The sequence below is a fragment of the Heterocephalus glaber genome, unplaced genomic scaffold, assembly GCF_053883595.1.
Source record: "Heterocephalus glaber isolate CG9 unplaced genomic scaffold, H.glaber_assembly_v1.0 deba00000281, whole genome shotgun sequence".
Lineage (NCBI taxonomy): Eukaryota > Metazoa > Chordata > Mammalia > Rodentia > Bathyergidae > Heterocephalus > Heterocephalus glaber.
In genome coordinates, this window is record NW_028258139.1 from 15,290,270 (window position 1) to 15,312,296 (window position 22,027).

The 22,027-nt window shown below is 41.2% G+C and overlaps 1 protein-coding gene across 50 annotated transcripts in view; it reads left to right on the forward strand.

Moving 5' to 3' along the window:
- Ptk2 (protein tyrosine kinase 2) overlaps positions 1–22,027 on the forward strand; it is a 347,380-nt gene that overhangs the window by 278,342 nt on the left and 47,011 nt on the right. For 49 of the 50 annotated variants that reach the window (XM_087187130.1, XM_087187131.1, XM_087187134.1 and 46 more), the window contains 2 exons: positions 7,158–7,269; positions 16,872–16,958. In XM_087187130.1, coding sequence (XP_087043256.1) covers positions 7,158–7,269; positions 16,872–16,958 — 199 coding nt within the window. Of the gene's footprint in view, positions 1–1,957; positions 6,556–7,157; positions 7,270–16,871; positions 16,959–22,027 lie in introns of those variants that run through there. The other variant, XM_087187146.1, reaches the window with a different exon arrangement.

A 22,027-nucleotide genomic window follows, 5' to 3' on the forward strand; every position in this document is an offset into this window, starting at 1 on the left:
ATCTTCAAATTCCCTAACTCTTCTGTTTTCCCTATCCTACCAATCATCTTATCTCATGGATATTTTTATCTCGCATATTTTTCTGTTATAGAATTGATATTTGGCTCTTTAATATTATACTTCACTGCTGTCATTTCCTATTCATCATAATTTTTTTTTTTACTACCAGGGAATGAATCTAGGACCTTTGCAATGGGTGACATTATCCTTCCTTCCTTCCTTCCTTCCTTCCTTCCTTCATTCAAACTTTTGCAACAATGTCTCACTAAGCCAGCCAGGCTGGGCTCAAACTTGCAGTCTATCAACTAAGTTTAGCTTATATCCTGCACATTGTGACTAACAGGTGGTACAAACTCTACGTTCAGTTATAGTCCTCACAAATGTTTAGTTAGTTGGCTGGTTGGTTGGTTGGTTGGTTGGTTTGAGCAAGCAGTTAACTTGGCTAATCCTGCACTGCAAATTCTCATTGATGTGGGCAACAGGTCAGACCTGTGTTCGGTTCTTTTAGCCTTAGCTGGATTGCTTGGAGTTGTATGTGCATGGTTCCAGGTTCACCCAGATACTTGGGCACAGTTACACTCAAAAACAGACACTCCCTTTCTGGCTTTCTTCTTTCTACAATTTCCCCTTTATTTTCCACCAGTTGTGGTTGCTCCAAACTCACTTCTCTGGTTCTTCAAGTCAGTAAGACTGGAGCCTGCCTTCTAGCTAATGGCCATTAGAAAGCAGGTCCTACTTGGTGCAGGTCTTCCTCCTGGTGTCAGCTCCCTCCTGTATCTGGTTGCTATTGGTTGTTCTAAGCACAATCGTTTCTTACATTCAGTGTTTACATTGCAAGTCCTCCAGAGTTTTAGTCTAAGAACAGCTATCACACATGCAAGAAATAGAAAAAGGGCACCTGGGGCTGGGGATTTAGCTCAGTGGTGCCGCCACCTGCCTTCCAAGCACAAGGTCCTGAGTCTGCTCCCCGGTACTTGGAAAAACAAAAATACAATTTGGGGGCCGGGGATTTAGCTCAGTGGTTCTGGCGCCTGCCTCTCAAGCGCAAGGTCCTGAGTTCGATCCCTGGTACCAAAAAAGAAAAAGGGCACCATTTAAGGTTTTTAGTAGAAGTTCCTTTTTTAAAAAATAAATTTGAAATGGTATCCAAACAGCAGCACTTATTTCCTGCATGCGAGATATATTATAAATGAAAAGAGAGCCGGGGATTTAGGTCAGTGGTTCCACTGCCTGCCTCACAAGCGCAAGTACCCAAGTTTGATCCCCAGTACCAAAAATAAATAAATAAATGCAAAGAGAAATGTGATTCCCAAGTACTGCTGGAGGCTAGTGTCCAGTGCACTCCACCCGTTCATGAGGCAAGCAGAGGTGCAGCTGTGGCATGCTGACCAGCAGTTAGCCTCTAGTTCAGCTTACCCCCTGTATGCCTTCCCTATCCCTTCTCAAGCCTGCAGGCTTGTTTTCTGCAAAGATACCAGGGTTTTGTTAATAAGGTCAATTCCATTCCTTTGTGGTGAGGCAATACTGAGTAATTATAAGAGATCTTGTTTCAAAGCTGGTATTCCCATGAACTTACCAAAAGGAGCCTGTTTACTCTTCTTCCTTCAGATTCATTGCTGTTCTTTCTCTGGCCATTTTCCAGGTTAGCCTGAATCACTACAAACTCAGACTGATTTCACATCCAAAGAAAATTCTATGATGTCATCCCTTTAAGTGATCAAAGTCCAATCTTTTTAAGAGAGTTTTCCTCCCCAGATTAAATAAAGCAGAGCAGGGCCAGGGATTTAGCTCAGTGGTGCCACTGCCTGCCTCGCAAGCCCAAGGTCCCGAGTTTGATCCCTGGTACCAAAAAACAATAAATAAAGCAGTGTGTGTGTGTGTGTGTGTGTGTGTGTGTGTGTGTGTGTAATGTAATTATATATATATAATATGCTTTGTAATGTTAAAGAGAGGAGTTCGTATCATATTCTTGACACATGCTGCAGAAATGAAATAAAGAAAAACACCTTTATTTCCTAGTGGCTATAAGGCATGTAAAAATACAGAATCAACTAATATTTACTTAATTTTTCCCACACATTTTAATTTTCCATTTTAACAAGTAGAAAGGGAAATGGAAAATTGTTCTTACTTGTGAACAAGGGATAAATGACAGGCAAGAGCTCTGTGGCTGCATAGCTCAACAGATACAACCTCTTTCTATTGCTCTTTCCTCTGGGACAGCTCCAGTGACTCGAGCATCAACCACTCAGCATCCAGCAGTGTTTTCCACCCCTGAAGCCTGTCTTTGCTTGAGGTCTTATTTCTTATCCTGAAAACAAGGGATACCTTGCTCTCTATCAAAATGCCTTATCGGTGAACTCACATTTTGTTACTCTGGAAAGGAAATTTAGTAAGATTTCTCCATGCTAGTCCATGGAGTGATGAGACCAGGTTTCACAGTGGATGTTAGAAGAAAATCAGAGCAGTTCTCACAAGTTTGTATGTCCATCTACTTTTATGGCTTTTTCTTTTAAAGTAAAAGAATTAAAGTTAATATTAAACATATTTCTCCTTTCTCCTCTTCAGGATTCTCTTCCTAGCTGGGACCCATGGATAACCAGACATAATTATCAAGTGTGTTCTTGTTTGTTAAATGACATGTCTCAGCATTTACTGTTACATCTATTTGCAAGTTTGAGATATGGAAGCCTCCATTCTAAATGGAATGTATTGCTACTAAAAATACTGGGAGTTTGGGAAAGTATGCTTCAGTGTGACCTCTGACACTACACATTCTGGTTTGTTGCCCTGGTTCTTAAGCAGCTGCAGGGACAACAGCTCAGCCATGTCTCCTTGTGCCCTCTTGATCCATCTATGGAGTAGCCTTTCATTGTAACAACAGATATTTTATGAGTTATTTATATTCTTGGCTACTCTGAGCAACAATTTTTGGTTTCTCAGAAACATTTTGACATGCTATTTTTGGTATGAGAGTGAAGTTTTGAGATTGCAGAAACTCAGTTCGCAGTTGTCCTTGCTTTCTTTGAGGCACAAGAAATATCAGGGTGTCTCTAGTATACAGATACTATTTAGCTGACAAGAGGAATTGATCTGGGTCTGACAATCAATCATAGGAAACTTACAACCTCAGTGCCACAGCATGATAGTGTGTGATTAAGGGCTAAAAAGAAGATTCACACAGTAAATTCAAAAGGTCAGGAAAAGGGGGAGGTTACGTTAGGCAGAAGAGTCCAGGCAGGTGGGGCCTAAAAAGGGGTCCTGTGGTGAAGGACTTCACAGGACCTTTTTGGTGGGTTTTAGGGGAATGGTAGCCTTATGATCAAGGTGACTCATTTCACAACTGATGGGCAGTAAAATGTCCTAATGGGACCTATTCACCCTGTAGTTTCTATTGCCTGAGATGTCCCACTGAGACTCTCATAGCTTGCCTATATAGCATTTTAATTATTTGAAGAATGAGAAGTAAGGACTTTCTAAAATTCTTGATTTTTATAGGCTTTTCAGTTTAAATCATAAAATGTCAGGATTCAGGGTCTGTTGTTGGCTTTAGAGCAGAGCACTGGAGACCTATTAATCAGGGTTATAAACCTCTCTGGGGCCAATAGGGCCTTGCTGTGGTCCCAGTCCCAGTATCCATCTCGAAGAAAATGGCCTGAGTGGCCAGTCACGAGTGCGGATCGCTTGTGGTCTTCTTAACTGGTCAGAAGACCCTCTGTACCCCTAGGGTTTCACTCACTTCACTTCTGTCCTTTACTAATGTGTGTGATGAGTCAGGATCTGTGCCAGTTCTGAGCATGTGAAAATGGGCCTGCAAGTACAGAAGTCTGCCAAACAGTGTTCATAGTGCATTTTGACAGACATGACATTGTGGTAAGCACTAGTTCTTTGGGAATGAAGAGAGCAACGTAACTCAGCCTGAAGAGAGTTGGCAGCTTCAAGGAGGAGTTTATGGAGGAAATACTGTTGGACAATTGAAATGTAAGTAGGAGTTGGCTGGGTAGAGGAAAGAAAGGTTTCCAGGCAAAGGAGTTTACACAGGAAGCAGTGGTGAGCATGGTGGGTCCAGGAACTTTGGGGATGCAGAACAACAAGGCAAGTGCAGAGAGAGCTCTCATTTCATTTTCTTTTTTAACATTTTCATATTTTATTGATACATTTTAGGTATACAATATAATGGCATTCATCATTGGAAATTTGCACCTTTACATAATCTCTCTTGGTTCTTATTCCCTCCCCACCCCAAAATAAACTAAAAAACAAAAAACTCATCTCGTTTCATTTTTGAAGCAGTGATAGTTACCTCACCTGCTGCAAAGAACAGCTGTTCCTGCCCTCTCATATCAGCCTTGGAGGTCTGGTCCATCTGTTTTGTGATTTAGGAACTTAGCATGCCCCTTCCCAGGTTTCCCCTGGAGAAAGAGTAGGACCCAGTGAAACTATTCCTCATAATGGTTGTGTGTTTTTATTTGTCAAGTTCAGAGGCATTATATGTCAGTGACTGTTTTAACAGGCATATGTAAGTTGTATCACAAACAGGTCAGTAGGAAATTGGATAGACTTGCAAAAAAGGTGTGTTTTCTCCTTTGTACCTCAAATTCTAATTAGATTTTAATCCATTTGAAACCACTCATGGAAATGGTAGCCATCACTCAAGACATTATTTGATAGAGAATTTTTTCTTTCTATTTTTAAGAGTTTCTTGGTTTTCAGAGCTCATTGTAGATTGTCTAAATTTCATTTTCATCTTTATAACAATCCTTCAAAGTCAATAGGAGACAATCAACCCTTCAACATAGGTAGGGAAGCATTCAGCCTTTGAGATAGTTAGGGAGACACCTCGTTTTGTGGGTGAAACATGGAGGGAGATTGACTTCTCTGTGGTCACATAGTCTGTCTGTGGAAAAACTTGAACCTGACCTCATTCTGACTCAGACCCCAGTGTTCTTCACAGTATCTTGCTGTTTTCCCTTCAGTTTGTTCATCACTGATGAACTCTTAACTCTTCTCAGCTAAGTCACATGTCTAATGGGGTCATAGTAATGCATGTATTTTATTCACATTCCACAGTATTTTTTCATTCAGCAAATATTTAAGTGTTAACTATCTGCCAGACACTGTTTCATTCTAACAAAAGGTTCTAAAGAGTCAAATTTAAAGATACAGTATTTATTTCCATACAAAAAATGTACAGAGACTATTGCTGTGCTTCAGTCACATGCTGCTTGTCCCCTCTAATTGTTTTCTTGTTCTAGCCAGCTGGAAATCTTCCTCCTTAGCATCCCCCAGTGCCTAGAACAGTGCTGGGGCCAGTCCCCAGAGGCATGCGCCCCCCCCCCCAGTGGTGATATTTGTATCATGTTCCAGGTTTACTTCTTTTGCCCTTAATCAGAGCACCTCAAAAACTATGCATACTGTACTGAACAGAAAATCTGCAAGTGTTTGCTAAGTGAGCACTCCAGAGCAAATGCCCTATTAGAAATAGTTTATTGGCCGGGGATTTAGCTGAGTGGTTTCGTCACCTGCTGCGCAAGTGCAAGGACCCGAGTTCGATCTCCGGTACAAAAAAAAAAAAAAAATACTTTATAGATAATTGTCAGCATAGCAAGTACTCCTTTAATTCTCACCCATATTGGGGTGAGTGCTTTTCTGATAGGACAACAGGGCAGAGCCAGCCGCTCAGTGCCCTGTGCTCCTTCCCTAGATGTCCCTGGCCTCTGCCTGCACAGGCTTACCTCACCAGTCTCACTGGGCCACGTACATGGGCCAGGCATCCAGCTGCTGGTGCCAAGCATGTGTCTTGCCTGTCTTCTGAGGCTGCACCAAGAAATTCTTACATATTGTTAAAGTTGCTTGACATTTGTTTGTTCAGCCACAACCATCTGACTGGAGCAAAAGGGAAACCAGAGTCTTACTTTGAGGAAAGGATGGGCTCTTCAGACTGAAAGCTTTTCTTTAAAGTGGTAACATAGTCATTTCTTTGGGAACATTCTCTTTCATTTGCCGGTGGGGGTGGGGGGGATGCCCTTAACCTCTGCAGTGATGGTTTGCTGACTCAGAGCAGTTATGAAATGAATTTATCTGTCTTTTCCTGCTTTGGAAGGTGACTGTGTGAGAGCTATCAGGCTCTAGCCTCCAGCCCAGTAGGAATGTCTTTTTAAACAGTTGAGCAAATTCCCAGATTAGAAAGAGTCTTGCAGCTGATGTCATTCTTTCCTGAGTAATTCTGGATGGTTATTTACTGCATTCTGTCTGCAAAGGGGCCAGGAACTTGAATGAGCTTCATTATTAGAACTCTTTAAGTTGCAGACATGTAGGCAAGACTTGATTGCCACAGTTAGGACGAAGGTTTCAAAGACTTGTTGCCCACTGAGCCCTAGGGAATCTGTGTGGAATGGGACTTAGCTCTGAGTCTCTCTCTGGCTGTACTTGGGGGAGTTTATCTGATGGCAAGCAGCCAAGACTAAGAAGCTTCCCTGCAGTCACTGTGGAGCCAGTGGTGGCAGCCACAGCAATGTGTGGGACTTCTCATAGCCTCTGAGCTGCCCGGGAGTGGTAAGTGCGGTGTTTCCCACTTGGAGCAAACAGAATTTTCAGAAGCACTTGTAAATACTGTTGCATTCTTCCTTGTTTTCTTGACGGGTAAAGTACTAGTTAAGCTGAAAATTAGTTGGAGGATTGAGCTGAGAACATTAGGGAAATTATTTGCCAAATTGCCAATTGGTCACATAGTGTGCTGGTGAGTTCACAGTTGTGAGAGCTTGTGTTGGTGCAGTCTGCCGCAGACTTGTAGACGCTTGATGAAGGGCTGTTAGAGATTTCTCAGGGTCATTCTGTTCTGCTTAAAATGATCTGTAGCATACAAACATTTCATCTTGGCCCTTCCTTCATTTTCAGCAGCCTTTCTTTTTCTTCCCAGCTGTATTTTTCTTACCTGTGGCAGTGCTTTAAAAGGACTTGCCTTCTGGGACCAAGTCTATTCTAAAGTCATGTGTAAAGGCTTAGAAACCTGATCCTCTTTCCCCCGTGCGCAAGATCTTTGCCTTTTGGGCATTTTCACCTGGCAGCCAGCTGGTGTTCCTTGGATGACTTGGGTGGGCTCTGGTGTGTGCTGCTCTGGCTGTCAGCTCCCATAACACAATGTGTTGTCTCTGTAGCACAATCCTGGAGGAAGAGAAGGCCCAGCAAGAAGAACGAATGAGGATGGAGTCGAGAAGACAGGCCACTGTGTCCTGGGACTCTGGAGGATCTGATGAAGCACCACCCAAGGTAGCCATGAAATCCCAACTGTGGGATTTCTCTGTGATCTAGGCAGCTATTTCCTGTGGGGTAAAAATCAGATATCTGGTTATTCTAAGAGTAGAGGTTATAACTGTCCGATTCTTGCTTGTTTCTCCTCTACAGATTGTCACCCTGTGCACTGATTTTCCTAATTTCCATTTTAAATAGAAGCTGTTGAAAACAGCCTTGGAGCAGATGTGATCTTAAAATGGTATTCTTCCTGTTCCTCTTCACCTTTTTTCCTCCGTGTCATGGGACACCTGGCTCTGGGGAAGTTTTCCTTTGTTGACTGTCAGAGATCTTCCTAATGATCAATCAGGATTGAAACCTGAAACTAGGCCATAGATGCTTTGCTTTTTGCTTCAAAAATGAGTCTCGTTCCATCTGACTAGAGTATTCCTTTTGTTTATGTTCAGTTTTGCTAAAAACTTTACGTACATTTTTTGACTTTCGTGGGACAGAACTGGTGGCTGGGTTTTTTGTGTGAGAAGCATGTAGTATATGTGCTGCTGAAGTGAGCACCTGAGAAGCATGTTATATATACTTTCATTTCCTGGTGAGACCTACCAGTGGCACCCTCACACCTTGCTGTCACTCACCTCCAAAGCCTCCTCATGTCCCCTCCCACCTCAGAAGAGTGGCCACATCCTTTACAGGGGCTGGACTGGGCTGGGCTGGAAGGTTTTGGACAGTTGGCCCTTAGCTAAATACTTTCCTTAGATTATAGAGGTTTATACCCTTTTTACTTTTGATAGGATAGTATTCTCATGCACTTGCCATGAATGATCCAGTTTAGTCCTTTTTCTGGAAAGTAAAAAGATAATAGGGGTTTTTTTTGCAGTTAATAGCTATTTGATACTTAGCTAAAAATGTAAGTTTTCTTTTTGAAAAACATTCAGCAATCTGTTAACACAACAAACTTTTAAATGTTGTAACAATTTTTTTACTATGATACCTGAAAACTTATTTTCTTATTCTCTGTGTTGAACCATGTAAAAGTAAACCTATTACACACTACAAAAAAATGTAAGTGAGCACAATTCTGCAGATGGGTAGAGCTAAAGATGCCTCAGTCCAGCCATCCTGCAGAGAAGGAAAATCACATCACCCATGGGGAGGTGTTGCTTTGAGCAAAGTAGTGAGAAAACCAGTACGTTTCTCTTTAATGATAACAGAAGATCCATAGTTATCCACAGAAAAAACATAAACCCTCAGCATCTAAGACCCTCCATGTTCTTTGTTTTTGAGACAGGGTCTCACTGTGTAGTCTAAGCTGGCCTTAAAATCACTAGTCCAGTCCAGGCTGGCCTCCAGCTCACCGTGATCCTCCTGCCTCAGCATCCCGAGTGCTGGGATTATAGGCATGCGGCACCATGCCCAACCTGGCCTTCTGTGTTCCATTTACCAGTTAGCCTGTGTTTGAATTTCCTTACAGCTGCAGAATGGTCCTGTGCTGGAAGGCAAGAGAGTCTCATCAATAAGGTCTCAGGCCTGGAAGTCAAGCCATTCTGTCTATCTCAGATTCTGCTATTTACAGTCTGATGACTAAATAAGTTACCTCCCTATTCCAAAACTCATTTTCCTCCTTTAAATCTCTTGGGAATGTTATAAGGTAATATATTGTATAACCGTTCACTTAGTACACAGAAGTATAATAAATACATTGTTAAATATTTGATGATAAGCTCCAGATAATGCAACAATCTCCTGGAGTTGAAGAGCCTTTTTCAGCTAAATATATCTCACACACACACACCCTGTCCTCCTCTGCCTCCCAACTCCCACTCTATTTTCCCCCAATGCTAGGGATAGAACCTAGGACCTCACACATACTAGGGTGCATTGAACTGCACCCCCAGCCCCTAAACATTCTTCCATATACCAATGTGTTGGGCTTTTAATGATTTTAATTTGACTGTATATTTTTTTCCCAGTACTGGGGATAGAATTCAGGACCTTGTGCTTGCCAGGCAGGCACGGTGCCACTGAGCTACATCTACGGCCTGGTTTGACTAATTTTTAAAATTAGTTCATAGGATAGAGATGGTTCGGGCACTTTTGGTAGTACCTTTATTTTTTTTCTTACAATTTTTGAGACACAGTGGTCTCGCTTAAGCTGCCCAGGTGTGATTCCTACCTTGGGATCCTCCTGCTTCAGCCTCTCTAAGTGCTTAGATTATAGGTGTGTACCTCCACACCAGTTTGGTGGTTTGGCTTTAGTTCTGCTTAAAATTTTTTTTAATAAATTTTATTTTATAGTTCTGCTTAAGTTTTTTTGTATTTTTAATTTTATTTTCAAATGTTGGCAACTAATATTTTTTAGAAATCTTTTTTTAAATTAGTACGTGTTTGGATTATATATATATAATGTTTGCATTTCTTGTGTGGAGTTGGTACATGCACTGTATAACACATCTTAATTCTTTTTTCATCCCCTTTCCCCTCCCCCCCTTTTCTTGATCCCCTTCCCATTTGAGAAAAATCTAGCTCCCAAATTCCTATTATATATCTTTTATTTTGCTCTCTGTAGTTTGGGTTTCTCATATAAGAGAAACAATACGATAATCTTTTATGGCAGAGTAGTACTCCATCATGTGTAAATACCACATTTTCTTTATCCACTCATCTGCTTAAATTTTTTAATAGTCACACATCTCTCTGTGTGTGTGGGAGTCTTTCTGTCTGTCTCCCTCTCTCCTTGTCTTTTATTTCTTTCTTGCTTTCTCTTTAGATGTTTTCAAAATGCATATTTTGAGGCTCTTTTCTATAATTGGAGATTGCCCTGCCTCACACCAATGCTTATTTGTCTGAAGCAGAGGCCAGCAAAGGTAGCCATTGCTTAATTCTGGTGCCTGACATTCTGTTGGGACACAACCACACACACTCACAGTGTGGATGTTGTTTATTTCACCACACAGGCAGAGCTGAATAGACACAGACAGTGGTGCACAAAGCTTAACACACTTACTGTTTGGCCCTTGCAGGAAAGGTTAGACAGCCCTTGGATCAACAGTTCTAATAGCTAAAGTCACCTACATTAGTATAGATATTCAGATGCTTGAGATTATAACCAAGTATGCCTCTTATTTCCCTCTCATATGGAGAACCTAGTCTTGGGTGCAGTTTTTACCTTCTCTGTGTTCATTGCAGGATCAGATCTCCATTTGTAGTCACAGTAATTGCTATATCTGAAGTGAATCTTATTTTTCTTAACATGGTAGACTGGTGTTTCCTCTGGCAATTTGCTCTGCCCTGTGAAGTGGAAATTCTATAGATCTTTGCAGGTTTTCATAATTCTGCCTGTGATGTCCTAGGATAATTCCACTTCAGTTTCTTAAATTCAAGTAGGATTTTAGGCTTATGTAGATAAATTCTGTGTACCACTAAAAAACATTTTTCAGGAGTGTAACAGTGGTAGAGCACTTGCCTAGGTCCTGGTTTCATCCTTAGCACCACTAGGTGGGGATGGAGCAGAAAAGAAAACATTTGCTGTAGCTTCATTAGTTTTTGGTTTTTGAAACAGGGGCTCACTATGTAGCTCTAAACTTAAATTCACTGAGTAACCCAGGCTGGCCCTGAATTTGCAATCCTCCTGTGCCTCTGCTTCCCAAGTGCTGTGATTAACAGGCTTGTGTCACCATGCCTTCCTGGGTCCTTCATTACTTTTTAAATGGAAATTTTTTTCTTTCTTCTATTCAAGATTCAAAATTTAGAGTTTATTAATGACAAAGCATTATAACCAGAAAGGTGATCACTAAAAATGTTCATAACAGGCTTTGGATGTAGCTGAGTAGTAGAACAGGTGCCTAGCATGTACAGTGTCTTGGGTTCAATCCCCAGCACTGAGGAAAAAAAATCCATCCATACTTAATACCAGTTTTTTTATATAATAATAATCTTCAGGAAAAATTTAGCTATGATGAGCCCAGCTTGGAAGGGCACCGTTAATGTTCATTTTCATCTGTCCATGTTGCTATCCCGCAAATTCCTGTCGGGTTAGTGGAGTGCCTCAGCATAAGATTGTCTTTAGTACAGTCACTTTCAAGGTGATCCTTTGATTCCCCAAGGTCAGGCCCAGGAGGTCTGAGCTCTTCCTGATCATGTTAAGAAGTTATTTGCCTTTTCCACTTCGGTGACATTGGCACTGATAGGACCACTGTTCATTTGCACAAGTCAGGAACTGTCGCCTAGCTGCACTAGTTGTCAGTATTCTTTATCACCATATTCACACCTTGAGAAGGGGTGCCAGTTTACGAAAGATGAAGCAGTGTGAGGATATAAGAAGTACACACCCCAATCTGATGTCCATCTCAAGAAAAGTACTATGTAACTGAGCTGAGCAAGACACTCTTTTCATGGAAATCCAGCTTTATTGGTAAGAACAGCTGGCAGACATACCGTATTCAGAGTTGCAGATTTGGTAGATAGTTTCTCAAAAAGAAGGAAGTGAGGCTGTCACTTCAAACATTTGATCGTATTTTTCAAGGAAAAAAAAATTAGAATTTTGCAAAACCACCATAACCTTGAAAGCTTTCCAATTCTTAGACTGTTCTGATGAGCTCAGAATGACATTAACAAACGTGGTTTCTTAAAAGTACATACTGTATGTATAATACTGGAATTTGTCGACATTGGGAAGGTCTAGTTACTCAGTAAACTACTTTTCCAAGGACCCATACAAAGTAACCAAATCACACCTGGGTAAAAGGACCTTTCAAAGTACAAGATAGAGTGATGGGTTTTAATGTGGCAGATAAGTGATAGAGTTCAGATTCTAAATTGCTACAGACTTTCTAAAACTACCACTCACTGAGTTTTGGTGTAGTATCAAAAGTAGTATCCACATTGTGTCAAAAACTATTTAAAAATACTCCCGGCTGGGATATGGTTCAGTGATAGAGAACTTGCCTAATATGCATAGGCCCTGAGTTCAGTCACAAAGACTGGGAAGGGGAAAAAAACCTCTCCCCTTTTCCGAGTTGCATAGCTGGGTATGGGTCAGTTTTCTTGACAGTAGTCACTGTACTGGAAGGTCATTGCCTGGTGGACTGTTGTGTTAATGAGAGCTGGTTCTACGATTGTTGTTTCTGTTGTTTCATCTACACAAAGTTGAGAGGGATGTAGGGAGTCTTAGAACACTAGAACTTTACTCCCTGCTAGAAGCTGCCTGCCTGGCTTCCAACCTGTGCCAAGCATTGCAACCATCAGGAGCCCCTCACGTGGACCCTGCTCACTCCTGAGAGGTCAGTGCTACCAATCTGAGCACCTCTGCTTTAGGTTGTTGGTTTCTTCCCTCTTCTCTCTCCTTGCTTGGGAGGATTCAGCAAAAATCCCCTTGGTTCCCTGTTTCACTGTGTGAAAACCCAAGTTTCTCTTGGAGAGTAAGGGGTAGTGACTCTGCTGATGCAGTGCTCAGTAGCAGTGCTACTTCAGGAGTGTCCTCATGACAGCTCTAGGAAGTGGCTCCTGTTACTATCTCCGTTTTATGCTTGACAGTCACAAGGGAGTAAAATAAGAGGCCAGGCCTGCATCTGACACACACCCAGCTCTTGTGGCAAGAACAGAAGCAGAGCGGCGCTAGCAGTGTGTTTATCCCCTTCCCCCAGCTTGGGCTACAGGATGTCCTTGGTGTGTTTGCTACATCTACCATGAAACATTTTCAACTTTTTACCTGGTTTTTTGTTGTGGTGATGATGATGTTTTGCTTGTTGTTTTTGTTTTGTTTTCACAGTACTGCTAAGCATTGATCCGAGGACCTTTGCAGTGGACTGTATACTCAGCCCTTTTTGCATATTCTATTTTGAGAACGGGTCTTGCTAAGTCATTAAATTGTCTGGGCTAGGCTTGAACTTGGGACCCTCTTGCCTCAACCTCCCAAGAGAGCTGGGATTACAGGCATTGCCACCATGTCCAGCTTTACCCATTATGTTTATTTTGAATTGGAACCCTGTGTTATCACTTGCCACCTATGAAAGTACCTGAGTCATTGTGAGATATTTATAAAACTTTTGCCACTCTGATTTTTTTTATGCTCCTTTTTATTTGAGAAGTCAAAAGTATACTTGTCATAAAGTAACATGATACCACAATAGATTTTGGAATTCCGTCATTACCATCTGTGTGATCCTATTTAAATTGCCTGACTTCTCTGAGCCTGTGTAAAATGGAGGTTATTGTATAGCTTTGTAGCATTGTCCGAATCATCAAATTGTATATAAAGTTCCTTGTTTGGTGTGCACAGGACACTCTAAAGTGTTTGTATTTTTGCCTGTTATTTACAGACCACTTCCAAAATATAAGCCAGATGATGTAACCTCTGTCACATTTCCTGTGTCTGGGCTCTGCATCCTTCCACACTTGGACTCCAGATGCAAGGGATCAGAAAGCCTGAGCCTGGCAGTAAGGTTAATGCCCATGGACTGACACATCCTCTAAAGCAGCCATTGCCACTAAAGTGTCAGGACAGACACTTTTTTTAACCTCTTTTAAATCAGCACAACCACTTTTTCAAATTAAGCCTTTAAAAATATAAATCTGAAGGGGTACATTACATGCTTCAGAAATACTCCCCTGGTACACAGTAGAGAAAAGCCAAGAATGCCCCTTTATACTTGTTTCCTATTGTAGGGATCTATGGGGAATTCATGCCCCTATTTATTTAAGTTTGAAGTGGAATGCATCTAGGGTAATGTGTAAAATATGACAAGGCTGAGAGATGAGTAAACATTTACACCCTCACAGTAGCTGGGTGGATCAAGTGCAGAGTGCCTGCTGTGCATGTCAGCACTTGCAAGGGCCTGTAGAGGAAAGCAGAGTACTTGTGCTCACATTAGGCTGACTAGATCAAGAACCCTTTGGGAAAGACTCCAAGAAGGGGAAGTGTCTGGCAAATGGAAGGAACAAACCTTTCACTCTGGGTTTTTTACTGCTGCTGCTGTTGTTTGGAGGTGGATGTTTTGGTTGGTTGGTTGGTTGGTTGGTTGGTTGGTTGGTTGGTTGGTTGGTTGGTTGGTTTTTGCAGTGCTGGGCCTAGGTTTTTGCAGGCCCTAGGGCCTGGGTACATTCTAGGGAAGCAGTCTCCCACTGAGCAACATCCCATCCTTTTTTATTTTGCGACAAGGTGTTACCAAGCTGCATAGGCTGGCCTTGAACTTGGGATCCTCCTACCTCAGCCTTGCAAGAGCTGGAATTAAGACATGTGCCAACATGCCCAGCTATTCTGTCTTGATTTAACTAGAAAGTAATGGAAGACTACTTCATTAAATCTCTCATGTTTTAAAAGACTTTATTGATTCACCTTATTTCATTTTCTGTTTCAAATTGTATCATTCTTTTGCTCTGAACTTTGAATTCCTTTATAACAGAAACAAAATGAGAATTTAGAGCTAGAAGTGGCTTCTGAGCTCCTTTAGTTCACCTCCATTTCTCAGATGAGGAAACAGACTAGTCAGCTGAATCACTCACCAATATGTAACATAGCTGAGAAGCAGTGGAGCAGACAAGTGCCTAACCTGCTCCCTGGGCAGAGAGCATTCAGACCTTAGCCTGGAAAGTTCCACATCTTTTGTTGATGGTTTAATATCTTTGTGAATATACAATGTATATACCATAGATTTGCCCACTTGAAGGGTAGGATTCAGTGTTTTTTAGAATATTCAGAATTATGCAGCCATCACCACAATGAATTATAGAACGTTTATATCACCTCATGATAAACTCTAGACCCATTAGCAATTCTCCCTCATTTCCTCTCCTCCCATGCCTGGTAACCATTTATCTTCTTGCTAACTTTCATTTCTTCCTGTTCTGGACATTCCATATATGGAATCATAATAGTGGTTTTTTTGGGAACTGGCTTCTTTCACTTAGCATGTGTTTTTTTAAACTTCACCCATGTTTTATTATATGTCAGTACTTCATTCCTTTTAATTACCAAGTGGTATTTCATTTATGGGTATATTGCATTTTGTTTATCCATTCATCAGTTGGCAGACATTGTTCCCGTTTCCTATTATAAATAATGTTATTAAGGGGGCTGGGGATTTAGCTCAATGGTTCCGCAGCCTCCCTTGCAAGTGCAAGGTCCTGAGTTCGATCCCTGGTACCAAATAATAATAATAATAATGTTATTAAGAACATCCATGTAAGGTAAAATGAACCTTCTTTTAAAAAAGGAAAGAACATTAATGTATGTTTTTGTGTGGACATGTTTTCATTTATTGTTGTATATACCTGAAAGTGGAATTTTAGGATTATATAGTAATTCTATGTTTAATTTTCTTGGGATATCTTCCACAGCAGCTGCTCCATTTTACATGCCCAACAACAGTGTGCAGAGTTCTGGTTTCTCCACATCGTTCCCTTGCTTTTTATGTTCTGTCTTTATTGTTATGACCATCCTAGTCATTGTAAAGCATAGCTTATTGTGGTTTTGATTTGTGTTTCCCTACTTTCTAAAGATGTTGACTATCCTGACTAGCCCTATATGCCCTTTGGGTCTACTCAAGTCCTGTCTTCACTTTTGTTTTGTTTTCTATTGTTTGGTACCAGGGATCGAACTCTGGACCTTGTGCTTGCGAGGCAGGCAGCAGAACCACTGAGCTAAATCCCCAGCCCCTTGTTTTGTTTTTCGAGACAGGGTCTCACTATGTAGCTCAGGCTGGCCTCAGTCTCACGCGGTCCTCCTACCTCTCAGCCTCCTGAGTGCTGGGATTACAGGTGTGTACCACCATGCCCGGCCCTTTCCTCACTTTTTAATTGGATTATTTGTCATTTTAGTACTGTAAGAATTCTTTATATGCCCTGGCTATGAATCTTATCAGATAATTTGTCAGCATTTTCTTACATTGTTTATGTTGTCTTTTCACTCTCTTGATGGCATTTGCAACACAAAAGTTGTGGGGTTTGGGGGGGCAGTCTCACTGTGTAGCTCAGGCTGTCCTTGAACTTGCTATGTAACCTAAAGTGGCCTTGAACTCAGAGTCCTCCTGCCTCAGCCTCCTGAGCACTGGGATCATGTGCATATGCTACCATACCTGGCTTAAAGTTACAGTTTCAATGATGTCCAGTTTTTTTTAATCAGTTGTGTTTTTGTATCATAGCTAAGAAACCATTGCCTAATCCACGGTTACAGAGATTCACTCCTATGCCTCTAAGACTCTCATAGTTTTAGTATACGTACTGCCGAAGCGAGCACAACTCTTGCTAGTTTTAGATTTAATGCTGTGGATGTAGCTCAGTGGCACAGCGCCTGCCCAGCAAGCGTGAGGTCCTGAGTTCGATCCCTGGTACCAAAAACAAAGATTTGTGGTCCATTTAGAGTTAATTTTTGTGTCGCTTCTTGGCCTTTTGGCTAACATCAAGTGTAGAGTTAATTTTTGTGTATGTTATGAGGGAAGAGCCCAACTTTTTCACATGTGGATATCCACTTATTCAGCAGTGTTTGTTGAAAAGACTGTCCTTTCCCCCCTGAAATTTTTTAAACTTTTGCCAGCCAAGCTCTATTAAAGAAATACCTTTTTTCTTTTCTTTTCCTAAAACATAGATGTACCAAAATCAAAAGATTCATTCATATGATGCTCTGTTCACAGCCCAGCAGACCTGGTTATCCTAGTCCAAGGTCCAGTGAAGGATTTTATCCCAGTCCGCAGCACATGGTGCAAGCCAATCATTACCAGGTATGTGAGTCATTACAGACATAAAGTGTGTTACTTGATTGTCAGCACTTTTGGTGGGGATGTACAATATAGATATTATTTTCTTGTGTACTTATTTTTCCAAGTAGAAAGCTAAGAAAGTGGTCACCCTAGCTGCTTCCTAAGTGAGAGGCCTGGTTATTCACAGTGTTTTATAGGTGGGACAGTGCCTCTAGGAGTCTGTAGGCAGATTCTCTCCAGCTGTAGATCAAATGGACACCCTACTGTACAGAGGTAATAGTGAACTGCAGTTTTTCTAGAGGGAAAAAATAAAATTTTAAATTTTTTGTTTATTTGTTTGTGGTACCAAGGATTGAACCTCAGGTCCTTGTGCTTGCGCAGCAGGCAGCAAAACCACTGAGCTAAGTCCCCGGCCCTTTTGTTTGCTTTTTGAGACAAGTCTCACAATATAGTTCAGGCTGGCTTTGAACTCACTATGTAGCCCATGGTGGCCTTCAACGTAAGGCAATCCTGACTCAGCCTCCTGAGAAAATTTGAAACTATTTTAACAGAAACCAGTTGAGATCCTCTATAGACAAGTGTGGAAAGAATGTTGAGTTTACAGGCATCCTGAAGATTACCCTTGAAGAAAAAGACATGAAGCAGAATAATACCTCTTGTGTTTATTTTTTGAAGGAAGGGTATTAGCTTCTATTAAGATGTAATTTACTTGCAATAAAATGCACACATCTTAGTTTTGACAGATTCAAGCACCATTGTGTGCCATACCCCCATCACAATAGAAACTTTAAGGAGTCTCCCTGGTGCCCTTCCTAGGCCCTTTGGCCCCTGGCCCAGAAGCAGCCATTCTTCTGATTCCTGCTAATAGAGATTGATTTTGCCTCTTCTACAGTTTTATATAAATGGAATCATATAGTATCTACTTCTAGAATTCAGCTTTTTTTACTCATTATAAAAGGTCTTTGAGAGTCAAAGTGCTATTGAGGGGTCAGTACTTTCCTAACTATCTCTTCACAGTGTTACTCAGAGCAAGGTTTCAATTAAGGCTTCCAGAGTGAATATGGACAAAGATTCTCGAGCGTTGGTACTAGAGTACCAAGGGGGAACATAGAAACTATTTCTTTTTTTTTTAATAGCACAACATTTATTGGTACGTTTTAGGCATACATAATGATAACACTCATCATAGGGAATTTGCACCTGTACATGGTACATCCCACCCCTTTTTTTCCCATTCACCCCTTTCCCTCCTGTCCCCTCCCCTCCCTATGTACAAAAGCTTTGTTTCCATTTTTTCCTTCTGTTTTCACTTTTCCTCCTTCTTCCTTCCTTTCTCCCTCCCTCCCTCCCCTGTTCCCCTTCCCATTTGAACATTTTCTTCCCATTTCCCAATATATATTGTACATTTTAGTCCTTATTTCTACTTTTGGCTTCTTACACAGGAGAAACAATGCAATATTTAAACATGTGTGTCTGATTTATTTAAGAGTATCGTCTCAAGGTTCATCCATTTAGCTGTAAATGTCTGAAGTTCATCCTTTACAGCAGAGTAATCTCCATTATATAAAGAAACCATATCATCTTTATCCATTCATTGGTTGATGGACATTTGGGCTGTTTCCAAGATTTAGCTATTACAAACTGTGCCACTGTAAACATGGATGTGCATATATCGCTGTAGTATGATGCTTTTAATTCTTTCAAGAAGAGGAATAGCTGGGTCAAATGGAACCTCTAATTTTAGTTTTTTGAGAACTCACCACACTGATTTCCACAGTGGTTGCACCAGTCTGCACTCCCACCAACAGTGGAGAAGGCATCCTTTTCCCCACAGCCCCTCCAGCATTTGTTATTGGTTAATTTCATGATAGCAGCTGTTCCATCTGGGGTGAGGTGGAATCAGCATTGTTTTCATTTGCATCTCATGAATGACCAGTGATGTTGAACAGTTTTTCATATATTTATTTGCTGTTTCTACTTCTTTGTCTGAGAACTATCTGTTCATTTCAGATGCCCATTTTTGGACTGGGTCTTTAAATTTGGGGAGGGTCTGATTTTTTTTGAGTTCTTTATATATTCTAGATAATAGTCCTTTATCTGATGAATAGCTGGTAAAAAAAATTTCCCACGCTATGGGTTGTCTCTTCACTCTGTTGGTGGTTTCTCTTGCTATGCGAAAGCTTTTTTTTTTTTGGTACCAGGGATCAAACTTGGGTCCTTGCGCTTGCACAGCAGGTGGCGAAACCACTGAGCTAAATCCCTGGCCCCAAAGGCTTTTTAATAAGACGAGGTCCCAGTTGTTGATTCTTTGTAGTATTTCCAGTGTGGTCTGAGTTTTGTTCATGAAGTCTTGCCTACTCCTATGTCCTCAAGCGTTCTTCCTGTTCTCTCTTCCAGCAGATTTAGTGTTTCTGTTTTAATATTTAGATCTTTGATCCATTTCAATTTTAGGTTAGTGCATGGTGAGAAAGATATGGATCTAGTTTTGATCTTCAGCATATAGAAAGCCAGATTTTCTGAAAGAGGCTATCTTTCAGTGAAAGTGTTTGGCTCCTTTGTCAAAGATTAGGTGGCTGAGTGTGTCTGGAGTTGTTTCTGATCAGTCTGTTCCATTGATCCTCGGGTCTGTTCTTTTGCCAGTACCATGCTGTTCAGATATGCTTTTGGAATTTTGATCAGGATTGCATTAAATCTGTGTAACAATTTTGGAAGTATGGTCATTTTCACTATATTGGTTCTTCCTACCCAGGAACAAAGGATGTCTTTCCATTTTGTGATATCCTCTACCATCTCCTTTTTCAGAGTACTGTAGTTTTCAATGTAGAGGTCTTTTACTTTCTTAATTAGATTAATTCCTAAGTATTTCATTTTTTTGGATGCTATTGTGAAAGGGGGTGTTTCTCTAATATTCTCTCTCAGTGAGTTAGAAACTATTAGTAATAAAGCTCTTAGGTCTGTGGTAGCTTAGAACAGTGAACCTAAGTAAATTTCATCCTGTGTACCCACTGCCTCCAGATTCCAATGTATTTATTCTAAAGTGGAGCCAAGAGTATTAATGTTGCCAGCAAGCACCTCCCAGGGCATCTGTTTGTTCCTCTACTGGGAACATAAAGATGAACTAGGTACTCCCCCTATTTCTCAGGGAGGAGCTTAGAACACCCTTGTTTACTAGTTGCACATGCATAGGAGTCAGAACCCTGATCAAGACAGTCTGAGCTGCACTGTGAGTATGGGTAACCTAAGGAAGGAGAACTCCAATCTCATTGCTGTGAGATTCTGGACTCTAGCAGATGACAAAGTGAACCAGGGACCGCCCCTGGGACTGTGCCAGGCTGTACAGGAAGTCTAAGCTTAGCTGGCGGTTGAGTGGGAATTGGATAGCAGCACTGCCTGCTTCCTGAGATGAGTGTCAGAGAGTGAGTGCTGTGTCCTGACAGGCCCACTGGAGTCCTGGCCAGGATAGTGGTGTGGCCCAAGCACTTGCACAACTTGGAACTCAAGTACATGTTTGGTAGTGGCTCTCTGTCCCACAGCAATGGAAGCCCCTGAGAGTGGGGACACATCTCTGACTCATTAAGTAGCTAGAGCAGTGTGTAAGTAAAATAATGGTGAATATATTAAACCTTTCTTTTTCATTGAACATAAGTAATGCATCCTTAACTTATCCAAGCCCAGGTTTTCCTAGGTTGTCAGACCAGCTGTAGGACATTTCCTGATGTTACTCAGTGTTTCTTAGCCTGAGTTGCCCTCTGATCCTTTCACATGTTCAGTGTTTTTTAGAAAACTGCGTTAGACCATTCAAAACCTCTTTGTTATAAAAACTCCTAGAAGCTGTCTGGCAGTAGTATATCAGTTTTCTCCAAAAATCATAGTGATGCTACATTTTTTATTTAGTAGAATTTTTATTAAGGTATTTTTATTCAGTCTACAAAAATTTTCCATACATTTCTCTTGAAAATTCATCAGTTAGATACTATCTATAATTTTGTTATAAATTAATGATTGGAGACCTAATAAATCCCTACAACCTTTGTTCAAGGATGTATTAATGTTTGGAAATAATGTGTGCTTTGTCTCACTAAAACATTAACTTGCAACCCTGACCAGACCATACCAGAAAGCAGCAAGTGATCTGCAGAAACAGATCCAGACTCTGCTTATTCAGTCTCAATCAAGAGAGGGGCCCGTTTCTAGAGACCTCTAACCCTCCATTTTCCTCCTGCCCAGAGTTCTTCTCCATGTCCCATTAAACATCTCTCTCTCTCAGTCATCATTATGAGAACTGAAGGGCGTGACCTCTCCCACCATCAGCCCTCACTTTATTAGAAGACAGCGTCAAGGCATTCCTGTTTTTGTGGCTGTTACTGGGGATGGTGTTGGGTTGGGCAGAAAAGAGGGGTTCTGAAACCAAACATATTACAGCTCTTTGTGACTTCCTAATTGGTTTTGCAACCAGAGATAGTCTACTCTGAGCATATCCATACATCTAAAAAGTAAATGATTTATCGTTTTCCAGTACATGTTTGCCTGTGTTATCTAATGTAGCCATAACAAAGTTCTTTCCTTGAGGCTTTTATTGAAAATCCATTTCCTAACCCTACTGGCTATCCCTTGCCTCAGGGTCCCCGTGATTCACATCCAGAAGCCAGCTGTGTTGGATCTCTCTGACCATTCTTCAGTAATCACACTGTTCTTCCATTCTGCTTCCTGTCTACAACTAAGTACTCTTTCGAGATTCTCTTTTTTTTTTTTTTTTTTTTTTTTTGAGACAGAGTCTTGCTATGTAGCCCAGGCTGGCCTTGACCTCACTATATAGCCCAGCCTGGTCTCAAACTTGAAGCAATCCTCCTGCCTGACCCTCCCAAGTGCTGGGATTACAAGCATGTGTGCCACCATGCCCTACAACTAAGAACTCCTGTGATAACATTGGGCCCACTTACATAATCCAAAGTAGTCTACCATCAAGGTCCCTGATTTAGTCCCATCGGCAAAATAAATCCCTTACGCTAAGTTGGGGGATATATTCTCATGTTCAAGAGGTTGGAACTTGGACATTGGGGGGGCGTGCTATTTTGCCTACCACAGCATTC